Source organism: Chionomys nivalis, chromosome 7, assembly GCF_950005125.1.
Source record: "Chionomys nivalis chromosome 7, mChiNiv1.1, whole genome shotgun sequence".
NCBI lineage: Eukaryota > Metazoa > Chordata > Mammalia > Rodentia > Cricetidae > Chionomys > Chionomys nivalis.
The window spans coordinates 26,477,750-26,495,178 of NC_080092.1; the positions used below are offsets into that span (position 1 = coordinate 26,477,750).

General features: G+C 46.3%; 1 protein-coding gene across 1 annotated transcript in view; it reads right to left on the minus strand.

The window, feature by feature from the left end:
* Window positions 1-2,706: 2,706 nt before the first annotated feature.
* Window positions 2,707-17,429, minus strand: part of Adra1b (adrenoceptor alpha 1B) — a 67,247-nt gene continuing 52,524 nt past the window's right edge. Inside the window, exon 2 of the mRNA XM_057775048.1 lies at window positions 2,707-3,353. Coding sequence (XP_057631031.1) covers window positions 2,755-3,353 — 599 coding nt within the window. The 3' untranslated portion in view covers window positions 2,707-2,754. The remainder of the gene's footprint in view (window positions 3,354-17,429) is intronic.

The window sequence follows — 17,429 nt, forward strand, 5'->3', positions numbered from 1 at the left end:
TTCTTTTTAAAGACGAACCCTGGCAAGGCATGCTAGCACATAGCTATATGCCCAGCACTTGGGAGGCCGAGGCAGGAGGATGATCCTGGACAGATAACAAGACCTATCTAAAGAAAGAAACAAACCAAACGAACCCCCTGCAAAGAAGTGAACCCCGAGATCTAAGGCTCTGGAGTCTATGAACAACTTGAAGTTCTTTTTTTTTTTTGGTCTGTATATTTAGATTTCCTAAATTTCAAATATCCATGTAGACAACTAAATAAGGAAAACCTCTCCGCACAGCTGCCGTTTGCTGAATGCTCACCGAGTGTCTGGCATGGTGTTTGCTGTTCCGCCCTCACCGTATCCTTCGGTCTCCTCAGGGCTAAAAGTACGCACCATTGTTTATTGTCCATTTCTCATAGTAAATTAAGTTGAGGTTAGATTGGTGACATAAACTGCTGAACATGACAAGCTGCTGAGTGGCAGAGATGGGATTTGATCCTGGCTCTGGAGGGAGATCTGTCAATCCAGCTTGCCAGGTTGCTTGCTTCATTACTCTGATCGGCAGATTTACTCTGACGCACGTCTGAGTGGTGACAAATGGACCTACAGCATTCGGGTGGTCAGAGGGTGTGGAGTGACGTGACTTTGTACTAGGCTGGAGTCCAGGTCACAGACGACCTGTCCATCCCCAGAGCTCTGGTAAACTGCCCTCCCTGGGCCAGCACACAGTAAGGGATGTGGAGAGGCCAGCGTCATGCTGGCTTGGCTCGAGGCTGATCTGGAGCCCAGTACTCTCTAGGGGGTGCTAGCTACTACTTGGCCATGTTCACTCTGGAAGGAGGCAGGCAGCTGCCACCACTCTGCACGCACCCCCCCCCCAACGTCTGGGTGACCTCCAGATACCAGACACTGATGAACTAACTGTATCCAAGCAGCACAGGAAATGCCTTTGGTGCCTGTGGTTTCAGATTTCCAAGATCCAAATTTAAAACCTGAATCTGTCCAGACATTTGCATGTCCGTGTTGATGCCGGGGACCTCAGTGAACCTTGGTACTTCCTGGTGGGCTGTAGGAGCGTGCCTGTTTGTGAGATGGGAAAGGAGGTCAGAGATAGCAAGGCAAAGTGCCTGAGGCCCCGCAGAGCCAGGGCTTGACCCCAGGTCCGGCTGGGCCAAATTGCTTTCATTCTACAAGACCTGCAAGACCTGCGAGGTTCCGGGGTGACCCGGACAGGCCCAGGGAAGGAACTAAGGGAGGAGGAAGCTGAGAAGGCCAGGCTATGTCCTCTCCATGGGTTCTTACTCTCTTCTCTCAGGATCCTGTAGAACAATCACTTGAAGGAAGATTTGTGCTGCTAATAAAATGTGTTTGGAGGACCCAAGTTATTTCTTCTTCCCTGGGAATAATAAGGCTTATCCCCTGCTTCTATGTAGGAACAAGAAGAAGCGGTTGGGAGGATGTCCTCAGTTGCAGCATGATAACACACAGTCCTGGAGACACAAGCAAAATAAATGGGTTCTTGTAACTTTGGTGACACTTTGACAAATTCTTTTAAAAAAATGTTGCTGTTGCATTTTAATGTGTGTGTGTGTGTGTGTGTGTGTGTGTGTGTGTACATGTGCCACACACCACAGTGCCTTAGAGGAGGTCAGAGGATAACTTGGCCAGATTCAGTCCCCTAATTTCACCACGTGGGTCCCAGAGATCCAATTCAGGTTGTCAGGCTTGGCAGTGAACACCCTTACCTGCTCAACCATCTATCTAGGCGACCCTTGCCAAATTCATAACCTCAGTCATCCATCTGTAGAAACAAGGACTTGGCTGAGATAATTCTAGTTCAGCTTAGGACACCTGTGCATTTAGGATTAACTCATGACATCCTAGATGGAGGATTCAAAATTGCTTGATTTTTTTTTTTTTTTTAAATTTTGGTGTGTGTATTTGTGTACATACTTTTTGGGATGGTATTGTCTATAGTTTCTGTGGTATTGACTCCTGCAAGTTGTCCTCGGGCCCCCACACCTGCTGTGGTACCTGTCCACCCTTACAGCGAAATAAAATAATAAATACGATAATGGTAATAGCAACAGTATCACCTATAATGATAACTTAACCCTTTTCCCCCTTTGTCTGCCCCAAAAGAAAGGACCTAGAATTTGATCACACATGAAGGAAGAGGAAATGCAAGGCTCTCCTTGTCTCTCTCCCCACAAATTACTCAAAGTCACACACGAGAAATGATTTTTAATATCTGACTTGGTTTCCAACCCCATTAAAGTGCCAACATTGACCAGAGAACACGGAGGGGCTTGAGAGGTACAAAGTCAAGAGACGAACAATAAAACCTGACTTCGCCAGGGCTCACACACACTCTGCCCCCACGCGCAGGCGGGCAGGCCCCCCACAACGCACCCATGCAGCCCACACGTACACCGCACAGACACACGCACGTGTACCCACAGATAAATACGTATAGAGGGGACTCTTAATATATATATATACAGAGAGAAAAGAGAGAGAGACTTAAGTCCCGGCCGGCCAGCGTCAGGGGGCCCCCAGGCTTTCAGCATGCTCAGCCCAGCTCTCCGCTGTACCTGGCACCCATGCCCCTGCCAGAAAAGCAGCTGCCCCTCTCCCCGCCCCCCTCCCCCTTGTCCCCTTGAGACCCTGTGTCTACCCGGGGCTGACACTTTTCCCCCACGCCCTCCCTCCCCCCACGATGGTGTCCTCCCCAGGGGTGTGTGTGTGGGGGTGGGAAGGAAAGGGACCCTAATAGTGCCCGGGCGCCAGGGGCATGTTGCTCTTGAAGCCCGGCTGCCCATTAACCAGATCGGTCGTGGCGTCGCAGGCCCCGTTGCTGGCGTCGCCTTCGGTGCCGGGGCTCTCTGGCTCGCCCAGGAGCTTGAAGGTGAAAAGGGGCCCGGAGTCGAGGCGGCTGCGACGGCCCTGAGGCTCTGGCAGGCTGAGCAGCGCCCCGGGTTTCCACTCGGGGAAGGCGCACAGCTCCACTGGTGGCTGCGCTCCACGACCCAGGTAGCCCGGACTGGGCGAAGCCGAGGGCAGGGTCCTCTGGCTGCCACTCATGCAGCTGCCGCTGTCGTCCAGAGAGTCCTTCCGCGACTGCGAACGCTCCAGCGATCCGCCGCGTGTCCACGGCCGATAGGTGTAGGCGCAGCCGCCCAGACGGCGGCGCCGGCGACGCCGGCGGCCACCGCGGCACTGGCACCCAAGGATACGCACGAAGGCGCGCTTGAACTCCTTGCTGGAGCACGGGTAGATGATGGGGTTGAGGCAGCTGTTGAAGTAGCCCAGCCAGAATACCACCTTGAACACGGCGTCCGGGGGCTTTAGGGTGGAGAACAGGGAACCTACAGGAGTGCAGACAGAAAGACAGCGGTTGGTCAGTACACTCTCTTCTCCGCCGCTCTCCTAAACTCTGCTTGGTGGCAGTTTCCCCCACATCCATGTTCTATTCCAGGTGATTTTCTATCCCTGCAAGCTAGCTTTTTCCATTTTTAAATAAACGAATTTATTGGGGGTGGGGCAGGTGATCATTGGTTGAGAGGACTTGATGCTTTGTCACAAAGGCCAGCGTTTGAATGCCAGCACCCACACGGAGAACTCTCCAAATTCCGGATGCCCTCTTCTGGCCTCTGGGAACACTACACACATGCTCATATGTACTCACACAGATACACACATAGACACACATTAAAAAAAAAGAGCTTGGTGGTGGTGGCACACACCTTTAATCCCAGCACTCTGGAGGCAGAGGCAGGCAGATCTCTTTGAGTTTGAGGCCAATCTGGTCTACAAGGCGAGTTCCAAGACAACCATGGCAGTTACACAGAGAAACTCTATCTTAGAACAAAACAAAACACGAATAAACAAACGAAAGATAAGTCAGGTGTGGAGGAGTACACTTTTAATTCCAGCACTTGGGAGACAGAGGCAAGTGGAGCTCTGTGAGTTCAAGGCTAGCCTAACTCCCTAGTGAGTTTCAGGTTTACAAAAAAAAAAATAAAAAATAAAAAATAAAAGAAATAAGAAAGAAAGATGAATAAATTCCAGCTAATAACTTCTCTTCTGTCTATGAAACCTCTCCTGATTTAGGTAAACAGATTCTATAGTCCCAGCTGTTAGGTTTCACAGTTCAGTGCTTATTCCTTCTACCCACACGATCTTAGCAATCTCTTGTGATGGCACACCTCATTTGGTCCAGGCTGCCTATGCCAGGGGCTTTACCTATATTATTTAATCTTTCTCAAAAACTTAGGGAATATGTACCGATTTGTTCCCATGGTAAATAGGAGCCATGTTAAAAACCCCAAAACAAAAGCAAAAGAAGACAACATAAAAGACTTTTAGAAAATTTTGGAATGAAGGAAAATGACATAGTATTTCAAAAGGATAATCCACAAGGCAAGAATAGAAGCTATTTATATTCTTTCAAGCAGCTAAAACGTTTATATTAAGAATATAAGAAACTCTCTAACATGGAAAAAGAGCGGAAGAGGTCTTGTGTCCAAGGCCTCAGGTTCAGTTCCAAGGACTGCAAAGAAAATGAGGGAATAGCCTTCCTCATTGTCTGCTAGGGGACTGTCAGCATTCGGGCATCTGTACTGGCCTGACCTTGGAGTAACATCCTCAGCTGTGGTCACTAAGAGCACCTCCTGTGCACATTCACTATGTTCCTTTTAAAAGAACCCTGCTCACCTCCCATCTCTCTCTCTGTCTGTCTCTGTCTCCATCTGTCTGTCCCACCCACATTCTCTCTCCTCTTCTGCTACTCCTGTCCCCAGAGGCTGGTCTCCCCTCTCCCTCCCCCCTTTTCTATGCATTTTCCCCGAATAAAACCTCCGCTACCTGATCTCTGTCGCATGATATCTTTCTCTCTCTCTCTCCCCACTTTTTAAAAATTACAACAGAGACAGCTCAGTGGGTAAATTTGGTTGCCACTAAGCCAGGCAATATGAGTTCGGTTCCTGGAACGAATATGGTGAAAAGAAGCAACTGGTTCCTGCAGTTTGGCCTCTGATGCCCACATCTGCACCATCTCAAATAAATGTTAAAAATAAATAAATAAATAAATAAATAAATCTATATGTTGGGTTATGCCTGTAGTCCCAGTGCTCAGGAGGCTGAGGCAGGAGGATTGCTGGAAATTTGAGGTCATCCCAGAATGCATATTTCTAGGACAGCTTGGGCTTCTGAGTCAGGCTTGTCTGCAGTGCAAAATGAGATTCTGTCTAAAAACAAACAAACAATCATAAAAAACAAAAAAAAATCAGCAACAAAAATACCCACCCACCCAACCAACTAACCAGCCAAAGGTGCAAAACCAAACAGTTCCCCAACACAAAAGCAAGACCAAATAAGAAACCCAGAAGAAGAAAGGGTTCCCAGCAGCAGTGCACTCGAAGGAAAAAAAATAGGTCGAGAAAGCAGATAATTCACACGGATGCAGACAAGATGCTCCAAGTATCAGGCTGAAAGTAGAAGCCACAAAGCGAGAAAACATGTCTTCTTAGATGATAGAAAACATTAGGAAGCTGCCAAGTAAGGCTGTGGGGACATGAGGAGCTCCCGATGTTGACTGCTAACAGGACAGGTTGTGTAGACATCTGGGAGTAGATACTGGCATTATTTGGTTCAACTAAGTGTGAACACACTTCGAGCTGGGACAGGTTACAGCACTCGAAGAATTTCACATCGGACCATAAGGTGGCACATAGGAGGAGGATGCCTTTGATAGTGTTGTTCATGGTGACAGAGAATAGGAGAGAACCCGGGGAAAAGAAGGGAGGCATACGTAAACCTGGATAATGTGTAGCGCTGATGACTCACGGTGGCATACCTTACAGCAATATGGAAACAATCTAAATACACTATTCTTCACGGGAAAAAGTGTAAAACAGGGTGAGATTTATGAATAATTTTGTTCAAGTAATTCACCAAACAACCATATGTCTTGGAGAAACATTTTTAAATTAAGAAACACATCGCAGAACCATACGAAACACGTAGTGTTTGCCTGGGGGTAGAGGCAGAAGGACATGGAATAGGAAATGGGGATAAAAGGAAAAAAATCAATAAAATAAGAGCGCTCGGCATAGACTGATGGTGAAGCAATGCTGCGACCCACAAACACGGCCAGCTTACCCTCCGAATTTGAGACCCTACATCATTTTATGGCAATGCCAAATTAAAAATAGCCTCATTAAATATGAGACAACGGAGACCTGGAGTGGGTAAGTGGTTTGCTCCTGGTTACACAGCACGTCTGTAATTTAGCAGGCACTGAAACTAAGTTCTATCTGAATACAAAATATGTTTTTAAATAAAAAGATGCAATCATTAGCACTCCTTTTAGAGAAAGAGGAGTTATAAAAAGAGCAAAGAGAAGATGAATATTTTAAAAATAAGCAAAAAACCTTATAACGCAGAAAAGTCACATTTAAACAACATTATTTTTGAGACAGGATCCAGGTATGTAGCAGGCTGGATTCAAACGTGGAATCCTCTTTGCGATCCGTTTTCAGGTTCTCCTGTTGTATTTACTCATTTATGTATTTAAAGCAACAGGACTGTAATTTACAGAACGTAAATTACTCTCAACCCGTTACTCCACCATGCAGCCTGTGGCATACAGACTTCCGTGTTTTGTCTTATGTGCCCTGACCTACTGTGAGCCTAACTTTTGGGTAACCGTGAAATCTAACTTGATGGATGGATAGGGTACTTCCAAGTGGTGTGAATACTTTCAGGATCCCTGCCCTTGGGCTGGTGAGTTGCCTCGGTGGGTAAAGGTGTTTGTTGCTAAGTTTAACACCCTGACTTTCTTCTTCAGGTTTCCCATGGGTGAAGGAGGGAACCAACTCCTGAAAGTTGACTGCTGGCTTCCACTTGCATACTATGCATCCCTACCCGAACAAACAAAAGTAAATAAAATGCATTTGAAAAGAATCTCCCTCTTTGTTCTTGGTTTGTGCTTACATTCTTCTCTGGGGACACTTCATCTTCTTTGTCATTTGAGGTCTGTCTTACTGTTCTGGGGAGTTCCACCTTGTCTGTTTCTATTTAGCAGCCCGTGGTAGTGGTTGTTGTGGGATTGGCTGGGCTATTGAAACAGGACTAAGCTAGCCTTGAGTTTATTCCTAGAAAGAGTACTATGCATAACAGATCTTGCCTTTAAACACGGAAACATGGGAGCGGGTTGCTACTTGTGGAGCTGAGACGGATAAGGGATGCTGCTTCATGTTCTGATTCTGACAAATTACACCAAAAGCCTTGTGTCCTATCACTTAATCCAAAGATACTGCTTTGGATTGAGGCACTGTGCAGAAGGTCCCTCCCGAAATGTAGCTTGTAGTGAGTGAACCCACAGTGTCCTGTGATGGGAGTGAGCTGTACATCTTAGGCTATGAGCTTCTTTCCATAGCAGAGTCTGAGGGTCTAGGAAACAGGTCTTAAGAAAAAAGAGGGAAACGAATGAGAGCCTTATGCACTACCATGGGAGGAACGGGCTGATAAGCACAAAGACAGACAGCCTGCTCCTTCACACGGGGACGAATGGGAACCAGCATGGTGGCTATGGACACAATGTGACCAAAGGTGGGACGGATTCCAGAGCAAGACAGCCCATTTGCTGGGCATAAACGTGTAACTTTGCCAGGTGTCAAACCTGTTGAAGATGACGGTGAGTTGAGTAACTACACAAATCACAATAGCTAGTGCGCATCCAGGCTACCATCTGCACTGTGTGTTGTGTTCAAGGCCTGTGCTAAACTTCCTTACAAAATGACCTCCTGTGGCCATGGCCTTGCAAAGTCTAGGTGGAGGGCTGATGACAGTTTTCCTCATGGGAATCTGTAGCGATACGTTGTTCACTCCTGTGAGTAGAAGGTACTCTTGGCTCTCAGACAGTTCGGGCAGAATAAGAGGTGACTGAATGCAGAATTCAAATGACCTGGCCCGGTGTTAGGAGGTGACTGTGGGACTTTGGAAGTGTTAATCAGTTCCCTCAGTTTCTCGTCTACAAAATGGGAACAGTAACTTCTCACAGAATTTTTAGAGTACGTGTGTGAAACTATCTATCTATGTACATGGGGCGTGGTGGCGTATGTCTAAACTTCCAGCACCTGAGTGGAGGTGGGAGGATTAGGAACTCAATGTCACTGTCAACTACATATTCAGTTCCAAGGTCAGCCTGGGCCACAAGAATCTCTGTTTCAAAAAACAAAACCAAAACAGAAATGAAAAAAATAAGGAAGAAGTAAATGAGAAAAGAGAAAGGAAGAAAATACCCAGGTTAAACCCTTCACAAATGATCTGGCACCTTAAAAATAATAACAAAAGGTGAGTTTTTGAAAGATGCATGGGGGGAGGGTGAAAATGAAACACACACACACACACAGACACACACACACATGTTCCTCTGTATCAGCATGAGTGTGGTTCGAGTACCATCTTCCTTTATAAAAATTCACAGCTGCTCAAGATGCTTTCGTAAAATGCTGCAAGATTTGCCTGTGACCCCCTTGCTGTCTCCCTTGCATCATCCTCAGGTGACTGATAAGAAATCCACTGTTTATAATACCCAGTACAATACAAACGACACACAAGTGGCTGTTACACTACAGTGTTTAGGGAATAGCAAGAAAAAAATGTCTGTACATCTTGAGTACAGTTGCAGTTTCTACCCTCAAATATATAGGCAAATTATTTATTTATTTAATTTTGTGTTAGGTGGGCACACATCATGGAGTGGGTAGAGCTCTCATGAGACATCTTCGGGGAGTTATAGTTATTTCCTTCTTCCGTGTGGATCTGGGGTGCTGAACTCAGGTCATCAGACTTGGTGACAAGCTCCTTTACCCACTGAACCAAGATGGTTAACCTCTTGGGTGTAGAGCTAGAGGATACAGAGGACCAACACCTTCTGTCCAGCCTTCAGGCCACCAGGAACTTCGCTCAGATCCTCCCTGGTCAAGTCAGAGTGACATCTTTGTTCTGCACCCCACGGAACACACCAGCGCGGATCTCATTTCACCATTTCATTGCTAGTTTGTTGATATTGCCAAGCCGTGCCCCGGGCTTGGCTGAGTCCTTGTTCACTACCCAGACTGTCAATTCCTTCTGGATAGGAAGCATTAATTTTACTCTCCCTGTAGATTTCTATATTTTACTATAAAATGATAGTGCTGAGTTAAAGATTACCTGTTACAAAAAAAATCTATAAAGGAATAAAAATTCTTTCTGCAGTCAAGTATAGAGAACCAGAGTTAACAGCTGTGCTTTTCTTCTGGGATTTTTTTTTTTAAAACTAGAGGTCACAGTATGTGTACCTTTTCCTAAATTACTTTGCTCAGATCTTTCCCCTTGCCTGGGTCTACACAGCTATGTCACCCCTTCCAATGCCACATCATACTCTGATCTGGATGCATAGTAATTTATTTTATATGCTCCCTAATGCCAGTCAAGCAGGTGATTGATTTCCAATAGCTACCCATTGCCAACCTCAGCGATAAAAAGCCTCAGGCATTCACTTTCCCCGCGCTTTGTTTGTAGGCTAAACTCCCCTGTGAGGCATAGCTGGGGCAACTGTGCTTTAGGCACTGACAGCTAGCCGGATTGGCTATCGCCCTTATGGTCTTTCTGGCCTTATTTGTGTTCTGTTTTATTTTCTCTTCCTTCAGACCTTAGTGTGATACCACCCTGCTCTCTAATAAACACTTCTGAGACAGGGTGGTGTTCACTCTTCGACTCTGGCTGTCTTCCAACTTTCTAGGCAGCATATAGACCAGCTTTAAATTCAAGATCCTCAATCTTCACAGTGGAGACTTAGAAGCATTTGTCAGCATGCGTGAGTCCTTCAGCGATGCCATTTATTGTTTGTTATTTTTTTTTTATTTAAAGATAGACTCCCTGTAGCTCAAGCTCGGTTACATAACTGAGGGTGACCTTGAACTCCGGATCCTCCTCTGCTTACCTTCCCAGTGCTGGGGTCACAGGCATGTGCCACCGCACTCAGCATCCTCGGAGATTTCTGATGGGTTGGGATGGAATTTGTTTGTGGGTAGAACCCTGAATATCCTGCCTGCAGCCATGTGACCAGGCAAGTTTCATATGGTCCTTAAGAACCTCAGGTTCTCATCAGTCACTGGGAGTGAGTAGCAGCAACTACATCCGGTGTTGTTTAGGATTAAGCAATATGCAGTTTGCTGAGTCTGTAGAAGAGCTCTGTGAACCAAGTCTCTGCCCCCAATCAACTCCAAAGTCATAGACATTTACCACATAGTAATTATTCCTGTACCAGTGGGCCAGGGAATGTCATAAAAAAATACTTGGTACCTGTGATTGAAAACTTTACATATTATTTTGGGTTAATTACTTTCCCATCTGGGGCCTCAGTTTCCCTTCTTTGACTTAGCTTGGGCCGAGTACTCTGCATCCTTGAAGTTCAGTGCCTGTGAAGTCACATACAGTTCCTTGTGGGGTTAGGGGATGGGGATGGACTTCCCTTGGCCCGCCACACGGGGGCACTGTGAGTCAGGGACTGTCGGTGCCCCGTACAGATTCCAGGAATAGTTTGGCTTCTTCGCTGAAGCTCTCCACCCCCAAGTCCCACTCCCCACCTCCACCCCAACACATTGGAGGATTAAGGCTCTACTTGCTGGACCAACCCATGCCCTGGTAGGAGCCAGAAAGCCACAGTTAACTGGAGAAGGTGCTAAGCCTCTTTGGCATGAAAGAAGACGGACCATGTCGGTCTTTCCCCCTGGGCACCCAAACAGATCCTTTCTTGGAACAGGCTGCCAGGAGACAGGAGTAAACGCAACAGGAAAAGTGGGTTCCTGGAAGGCCGGTGATCTGTTCTGGGCGGCAGGCTGCAGCGGGCTCTTTGGCAATGTCACTAACTCGATGTGAACATGGCTTGTATCTGAGCCTGGCTCTGTTTCTCCAGCTAGTGAAACAGTACCAGTGCTTCTGCCCCTGCTCCTTAGATTTCCGGGCCTTGGCAAGTCTCCTTCTGTGTGCCTGTTAAGGGACGAGAGTGACTCATTCAAGGTCACTCAGCCTGGTGGAGAGCAAATAGCCGTTAGGACCTAATGTAGACTGGACTCAACACATGTTTATGGAGGGGTGGAGTTGGGGAAAGCCATAGGTAAGCAGATCTTCATTCTTAGGAACTGAGTGTGGGAGAGGCAGGCGCCTTGAGAGTGTCGGGCTCAGATGCTTGGAAAAATGAGAGCTTTTTTTTTTCTTCAGGGATGAAGTGACTTGATCTTTGCTGAAGGCTGGGCATGCTAAAACTCTCCATACATTCTCATGGCTGTTGTGAGCACACTGTCACTCAGCTTCTGCTCTGCTATGGACACCAGTGGGGCTGCCTCCAGGAAGGGGACAGTGGCCGCTGTCCAAAGGCAAGGGCTCTCACTGTAATGCCTTTTCTCATTTGTGCCCAAGGTGAGGTCCACACGGTCTCTGAGCTGCTGGAACTGCATGAAACCTTCTTGTATTTTTTTTTTGCCTCAGAAAACATCTGTTTTGCTGTTGTGGTTGTAAATTGACCAGGAATCCTCCAAAGGCTGAGACTCCTGACCTTAAGACTTGCCTTACTAGTGTCCTTCTGGGCCACCATTTACTTCATACTTTTCTTTAAATTCATGCACATTCGGTAACTAATCTATTGAATCCAAGGTGGAGGGGAAGGAGGTTGGAGAAGAAGGAGAAGGTAGGAAGATGAATTAAAACAAATTGTATAAAATTTCCATAATGAAACCTATTTCTTTGTGGGATAATTAAAAATATATTGTCTAATAGATGCATCCAAAAGCTATGTTTGTAAATCATTACTTTAATGAACATAAATTCATAAACTAGGCTCTTGTGTGTGTCGTATATGGTGTATGTACATCACTGTGAATGTACACTAGGCTATCTGGTGCCCTGCTTGATCACTTTCTACCTCATTCCACCAAGACAGCATTTCTCTCTGAACCCAGGATGAGGCTGGTGACCAGCAAGCCGCAGCAGTCCTCTTGTCTCTGCCAAACCCTTCAAGGGGTGGGATTACAGGTATTTGGGACCATGGTCTGACTTTTTACATGGCTGCTGGGGATTCGAACTTAGGTCTTCATTCTTGCACAGCAAGTGCTCTTACCCACTGAACCATCTCCCAAGCCCAGAACTCGAGGTCCTTCAGAAAGGAATCAAGGGTTTCAAGAGAAGCTTTTATTACTAGTTGAAAACTTGTGTTATTTGCTATGAATGAAAAGCTGTGGTTAAGAAAATAAAACTGAAACACAATACTCTCAGTATCTTTTGGACTGTTCCATACTGACAGGCCTCGGGCCTGCTCTCTCTCCCTCAGAAAAGAGAGGTTAGTACAAATGAAATGACTTGACATTTTGATGCTAAAGTACGAGGGACCTAAAGTATTGAAAGATGTGACCCGAGAATCCCTTTCTCCTTCAGGAGCTCAGTCCCTGGCACACAGTAGATGCTATGTAAATATTTGATCAGCAACTGAATATGGAATTCAGAGGTTCTTGCCCCATTTAGCGCTGTCATTTGAAGCTATCGCATAGGCCACTCATACACGTATCAGATTTGATTTGACCAGCAACTGAGGTAGCCCTGGGAAGCACTGTGCTGGCGGCCCCATGGCACCACACTGGTTTACTTGGAGCCTTGGGATCATACTTCTTAAGCAGATCTAAAGAGACAGCCTCTGTGAAAGGGCTGAGGGGCTGAGACCTCGCCACTTGCCTGAGGCATTTCTATCATTTCTCTCTACCTTCTACCAATGGGGTGATGGGAGGAGGAGGTAAGGCTTGGGTGAGGGGGGATAAAGTGGGGGAACAGATGGTGTTGTAAGCCCACCTACGTCAATTGGTGCCTAAGAGTCTCTGAGTGACGTAGGGCGATTGTGAAGTCTAAGGATCAAAGGCTAGCACCCAACCCGACCTTACGGAGAGAAGAGTGTGTTGTCTGGACAAGTTCCAAAGAGATCATCTTGAAATGTCTATCCCACAACTCTGAAGAGTAAACACTGAGCAATGCTCTCAACCTGTTGTGAGTGAGCACTCATCGCAGCCACCGTGCATGCTTGTAGAATAATAGCTACGATTTAACAAAATGCTTTCTTAGCACTTAGTGCTAGGCTAAATGCAGGGCCACTTTTTGCCATTGTGGCAGTTAGTTTTAGTTGTCAGCTTGGTGCAGTCTGGAAGAGAGCCTCGGTGAAGGGTTGTCTAGAACAGGCGGGGCTATGAGCGCACCTGTGCGGGATTGTTTTAATCACATTAGTTGAGATAGGCCCGCTGTGGGTGTCATAGTTCCCTTGGTAGGGGCTTCTGAACTGTGCAAGAGTTTGATGTGGGAGGGTCTTCTGTTTTGTGTTGATTTCATTGGTTAATAAAGAGACTGCCTTGGCCATTTGATAGGCTAGCCCTTAGGTGGGTGGAGTAGACAGAACAGAATGCTGGGAGGAAGAGGGAAGTGAGGCAATCGCCATGCCTCTCCTCTCTGGGTCAGTCGCCACCATGAAGCTAGCCACCAGGTCAGACATGCTGAATCTTTTCCGGTAAGCCACCACCTCATGGTGCTACACAGATTACTAAATATGGGTTAAAGCAAGATGTGAGAATTAGTAAGAGGCTAGAACTAATGGGCCAGGCAGTGTTTAAATGAATACAATTTGTGTGTTGATATTTCGGGTGTAAAGCTAGCCGTGTGGGAGCCAGGTGGGACAAAAAGCAGACCTGCTCGCCCCATCACTACAAGTGTTCAGCTGAGCATAGGCGTGCAGGTGTTCACTCTCCCTCTGCTCTCTCTGTGGGTGTGGGTAGCTGCTTCACGTTCCTGCTGCTTTGACTTCTTGCAGTGATGCACTGTAGCCCGGAACTGTGAACTGAAACAACCCCCCTTCCCACTAAGATACTTTGGTCAACATATTTTATCACAGCAACAGAATAAAAAGCTAGGATAGATACCCCGTTTTATCATCCCTATTCATAGGAGAGCCCCACTCATCAGGTCATGTGTGTCCTCCAGCCTGCATTTCTGGTCTATAGACTATGATTACTCTGTGCTGATGCAGAGAAGCCCAGATTCGACAAATAAGTTCCCAGAGGTCATGGAGCAGGTGGGAAGTAGAGTTCAGAATTTGAGTCTTTGAATTCAGGCAACCCTGAACAATATCTCTTACCCACCAGAGCAGTAGAGAGGAAACAGAATATATGTGCTGATTGATATACAGACTGGAAGGATGGACAATGAACATCTATCAACACCGCTTACCCCCAGGTGGGAGGAATTATGGGTGAATTTTCCTTTTGGTGCTTTTTGGTGTTTTCCAATCCCCACCTCCACACAAACCAATTATATAATCAGTTAAAACCCAGTTAATGTCACTTAAAGACTAAAAAATCCAAGCAAACCAGAAGATATTATGCTTAATCACATCCTTGTTATGCATTAGCCAATTTTTAAAATTACTTATTTTATGTCATTCCCATGACAGCATGATGAGCAAAGCAGGATTGTCCCTGTATTTGATGAAGCCGCAGTGGCACGGATAGAATGCTCCACCAAGGCCCCTACAGGTAAGGGGCAGAGACCTAGAAAGGAAACCTCTGTTCGTCCCCAGTGTGGACTCTGCCCTGCTGACCTTATGCTCTCACCGTGGGGACAAATGGAGACTCTTTTTATTCCTCACACACTCCTTGCTGCACATACCCAAAGGCCTTCACCTAACACTGGTGTGAGGACCAGGCCAGTGAGCATGCTTGCAGACTGCTAGAGGGAGTTCCCAGAGTTTGCAGCCTTGTTCATCGGGTGTCCAGAGCATCAATATCGAGCCGGGTGGTTCGCGGCATCCCTCAAGGTTTGGCATTCCAAGGCTCTGGATTATAAACTCGGATTTGACTTATTTCCCAGTTATCGCCAGGCAAACCCATGATCTCAGGGGAACCAGTGGGAGGTGAAATCATTTTGATTAACTTGGAAATTGAGTGGGGACTTATTTTTATTTTCCTCCCCATGCTCTTATTAGCAGTATTTGCTTAAACCTTCAGCCAAGCTGCGTCTCCCCAGCTGAAACAGTTTGGCCCAATAAAAAACCAGAAAAAATATAAAACACTTGCTAATTCGTTCAGTGTTGGCTCTGTAAAAGGAAGCCTTCCTGGATTTGGAAACTCCCTTCGAGGTTTTTCATTTGCTGTTTAACCCTGAAACAAGATCACAAACTCGCCTGACAAATAGTACAACGTTGGGGCCAACAGACCCACGTGAAGTTTGAAAACAAACTGGAAATGAGAGTCAGCAGATTAGCTGTTTACAATTACTGGTTCCTAGAGGAATCATCAAATAGCATGTTTACAGATGGCCTCTATGCGTCCTCCAGGTGACTCAGCCTTTCACTGATGAGGAAGACACAGAGGGGTAAGTGATCAGCAAGGTCCCATGTCCAGGAAGGGATGGGCTAGGACTGAAAACCCATCTCTGCTGCCCGAGTTCTTGTCCATTAATAGATAATAAGAGAAGCACACTCCTGTTCATGCCCTTAAACACCGGGTGCCCCACCCCCATCTAAGGTTTCTTATCACCCAGAACATTCCAAGTGCCTTTTCTGTACCTAAAATGTGTCCCCTGTCACTCTTTATCTTGCATTTCAATTATTTGGTCTACGCCTCATCTCCGATTAGACCATGAACTTCTAGGAAAGAGAGTTTAGGTTTGACTCCTCTCTCTGTCCAGAGCCTAGCATTGGGCCTAGCAGGTTATGACAGGCACGTAACTAACATACATTACACAAATAATAGCAGAGGTAAAAATAATAAAATAGGCACACGTGAATAGCCAGTCAAAGTGAAACGTCTGGGTAAATAATATCTAGGCATGTGTAATATTTAATATCTGGGCTGGGGAGATGGTGGACATGTGTTAGCTATGTAATATCTGGGCTGGGGAGATGGTAGGCATGTGTTAGAATGTAATATCTGGGCTGGGGAGGCAGTTAGGCATGTGTTAGATATGTAGTATCTGGGCTTGGGAGACAGCTTAGTAGCTAGAATGCTTGTACAATTGTGAGGATGGGAGTTCTGATCCCTAAACCCACATACATGCTGGGTGGGCCTTGTGATCTGCCTAGGTGAAGGAGAGAGGGTGTATTTAGAGCAAACTGGCTACTGAGACTAGCCAGGAGTGAGCTATGGACTTGATTAAGATACATCATCTCAACAAGTAAGGCAGAAAAGCAATGGAAGATAATTCCCAGCACCAACCATATGTCTCTACATGTCCTTGTACACACACATATGCATGCCTGCCCATACACATGTGTGCCCATGACCATATGAAACACATACATACATACATACAGGCAGGCAGACAAAGAAGGACAGGGACAGACAGACAGACAGGACGAGACAGACAGATGGGCACACACACACACACACACACACACACCTGTGTGCTCGCGCACACACATACACACATTCACGTGCGTGTGTGGGAGTAAAAAGAAACACAGCATCTCTGATCCAGAGCATCAGATCTACTTCTGCACAGGACTCTGAGGTGAGAGGTGTCATCCCACACCACACTGTTGGGCTTACTTATTTGAATCCTGAGCGAGAGTTTACACGTGCACCCCACTGTGGCGACTGAAGATCAGCTCCAGGCGTTACTCACAGGAGTTATCTACTTAGTCTTTTGAGATGAGATCTCTCACTGAAACCTGCTTTTAGGCTAGACTGCCCGGCCAGCAAATTCCAGGGGTCCTTCTCTCTCTGCCTCCCCAGCAGGCACATGCTACCACGCTTGACTTTTTAATGTGGGTGCTAGGAATCAAGCTAAGGTTCTTACACTTGCATGGCAAGCGCTTTACTGACTGAGACATTCCTTTGCGCCCCTTTATTTCATTTTCAGACGGAATCTTGTGTGGCCCAGGCTGGATTTAACTCTATCTGTAAACAACAACAAATTAAAGAAGAACATGAAACTGGGAGAAGATTGGGTGGGAGGTGGCTGGAGGAGGTTGAAGGGAGGTAACAGTGGATAGATATGATCAATATATATTGCATAAATGTATAAAATTGACAGATAATTAAAAAAACCCTGTCTCACCACCAGCAACAACAACACACCCCCTTCAATACGTAGCTGAAGACCACCTTGAACTTTGATCCCTCTTCTTCCACCTCCTGAGTACTGACTAGGATTATAGCTAGGCAGACCACACCTGTTTATGCGTGCTAAGAGAGAACCAGGTTTTTCATGCATACCAGCTAAGTACTCTCCCAACTGGGCTACAGCCCCAGGCACACAAATTTATTTTTAAAATTTGTTTTCTTGCATCTCTTGGTACTCAGGGAAAAGCATGGGATTGGCTCCCTCGTCCTCAGTTCTCTTGTGGCTCCAATAGTTAGTAGGAT